Source organism: Conger conger, chromosome 12, assembly GCF_963514075.1.
Source record: "Conger conger chromosome 12, fConCon1.1, whole genome shotgun sequence".
NCBI lineage: Eukaryota > Metazoa > Chordata > Actinopteri > Anguilliformes > Congridae > Conger > Conger conger.
In genome coordinates this window covers 49,308,849-49,311,348 of record NC_083771.1, presented here as the reverse complement: position 1 = coordinate 49,311,348, position 2,500 = coordinate 49,308,849, and the positions used below count along the sequence as shown (strand labels likewise).

At 45.2% G+C, this 2,500-nt stretch overlaps 1 protein-coding gene across 1 annotated transcript in view; it reads right to left on the bottom strand.

Moving 5' to 3' along the window:
- The window catches only part of slc5a1 (solute carrier family 5 member 1), a 23,642-nt gene that overhangs the window by 14,537 nt on the left and 6,605 nt on the right, over window positions 1–2,500 (bottom strand). The window contains exon 6 of the mRNA XM_061262504.1: window positions 909–1,013. Within this exon, the coding sequence (XP_061118488.1) occupies window positions 909–1,013 (105 nt within the window). The remainder of the gene's footprint in view (window positions 1–908; window positions 1,014–2,500) is intronic.

The following is a 2,500-nucleotide window of genomic DNA, read 5'->3' as shown; positions in this document are numbered from 1 at the left end:
TTAAAAACAGGGAATGTGAATTAAAACATGTCTCCATGACATCGCTTTAATAAAAAATGCTTTTGGTATCTGGTGCATCTGAAACATGATATCATCATGATATCATGATATCATCACATGAGATCATCATGTTTCAAATTAGTTGTGTTTTCCTTGTGTTGTTTTAATGTTCCTCTGAGGTACTAATGTCGGTTTACGAGTGTGACTTGGTCAGTGGGGCAGCTCCGATACGAGGGACACTGCAGGGGCTTATTTCTCCTGCAGGGACAGGGTGAGGATGAGGAAGGTCTTGGTAGCATGGTGAAGGCCTGCAGGGCTGGGCCTCAAGGCCTGGACTCTGACTCTGACTCTGACTCTGACTCTGACTCTGACTCTGACTCGGACAGTGACTCTGACTCGGACAGTGACTCTGACTCGGACAGTGACTCTGACTCTGACTCTGACTCTGACTCTGACTCTGACTCTGACTCGGACAGTGACTCTGACTCGGACAGTGACTCTGACTCTGACTCTGACTCTGACTCTGACAGTGACTGTGGTCTGCAGCCCTGCTTGCTCGCTCTCGTGCCACTCAGAGCCTTCCTCCATCTTATGTACACTCCTCAGAGTCGTCCTCCATCTTATGTACACTCCTCAGAGTCGTCCTCCATCTTATGTACACTCCTCAGAGTCGTCCTCCATCTTATGTACACTCCTCAGAGTCGTCCTCCATCTTATGTACACTCCTCAGAGTCGTCCTCCATTTTGTGTACACTCCTCAGAGTCGTCCTCCATTTTGTGTCCTCTCCTAAGAGTCGTGTCTACTCAAGCTCGGCCTGCAGCCTGTGCTGAGGTAAGGCTGACACTGCGTGCTTCAGGGAAAGTGCAGGCGGGTGTGTCAGCGGTGTGTTGTCTGGCGCTGGACTCACAGAGATCTTTGTGAAGACGTAGAGCAGCAGAGAGAGGACAGAGAGGTAGATTCTGATGCGCTGGCCCCCAAACCGCTTCTTCAGGTACTCTGGCATCGTCACAATCTGGGCAGGGACATGAACATTAGCGTTAGCATGAGCTCCGCAAAGAGTACATGGTCATCCGTGCAGATACTGCTGCAGAATGTACAGACACTGCTACAGAAACAGATAACATAGGGCATTCTGACATCAATGCAGATGCTGCTACAGAAACAGATAACATAGGGCATTCTGACATCAATGCAGATGCTGCTACAGAAACAGATAACATAGTGCATTCTGACATCAATGCAGATGCTGCTACAGAAACAGATAACATAGGGCATTCTGACATCAATGCAGATGCTGCTACAGAAACAGATAACATAGGGCATTCTGACATCAATGCAGATGCTGCTACTGAAACAGATAACAGGGCATTCTGACATCAATGCAGATGCTGCTAGTGGAACAGATAACATAGAGCATTCTGACATCAATGCAGATGCTGCTACAGAAACAGATATCATAGAGCATTCACACAACATTATGGATGTTGATTCAGGGATAGACATGGAAGCCAGGCATGTGTAACAAACAGGCTCCTTCCTTAGAGCATATCCACCTTTCAAACAGAAATCAAATGCGACAGATAACAGAACTAACAAGAGATACAGATGCAAGCACATAAAGCAGATTACATTTACATTTACATTTTTGTCATTTGGCCGACGCTTTTAATACAAGTGCATAGGTTCTACCACAAGTCAAAGCATCACATCCAGAACTAGGAAAATACACATGGAATGCTGTTCTAAACATAGAGTCGTCATCATAAGTGCAATTATTTTTTTTATTTTTTTTTATTTTATTTTTTTTTGGGGGGGGGGGTTAGACAAGGATAGGGGTATCAGAAAGGGGGGTGCGAAAAATCAGGAGGGAGGACTAAGGTAGAGTTTGAAAAGGTGTGTTTTGAGTCTGCGTCGAAATAGGGGGAGGGATTCTGCTGTCCTGACAGTGGTAGGCAAGTCATTCCACTCTCAGACAGCCTCGATGGACCCCCGTAGATAGACACCCCCGACTTTGTACGCCTGCGACTTCGTACGCTGAGGCAAGTAGCCGAGGCTGCCGCACCCAGCTGCCGCTGGTGCGCTACACAACTGCTTAAATAACACTGACGCTGAATACAGAAAGTGCTACCAACCCACTGCAGAACAGTAATGCACACTGAAGTGAGTTCAGGTGTGCCAGTAATTATACCCTAAGCAGGGTGCAAACTATTGGCTCCTCCTACAACAAAAGCTGTGGCCTGCCAGCCAGTAAAAACAATAGCAAAACAAAAACAATTTCAGATATAGACAGAAATGCAAATACAGATAGGGCAAACAGCAGATATGGATTTCAGTACAAATAAGACGTACAGATATAAATACAAATACACTAAGTCAGTCTTAAGTATCTTAGTCTTATTTTTTGACTTAAGATCTAATCTATTCTCTGAAGTAGAAAAAACAAGCTTGTTTTAAGTTCCTGTTTGCTTGACAAGTGAAATTTTCACCCCATTGGCAAAT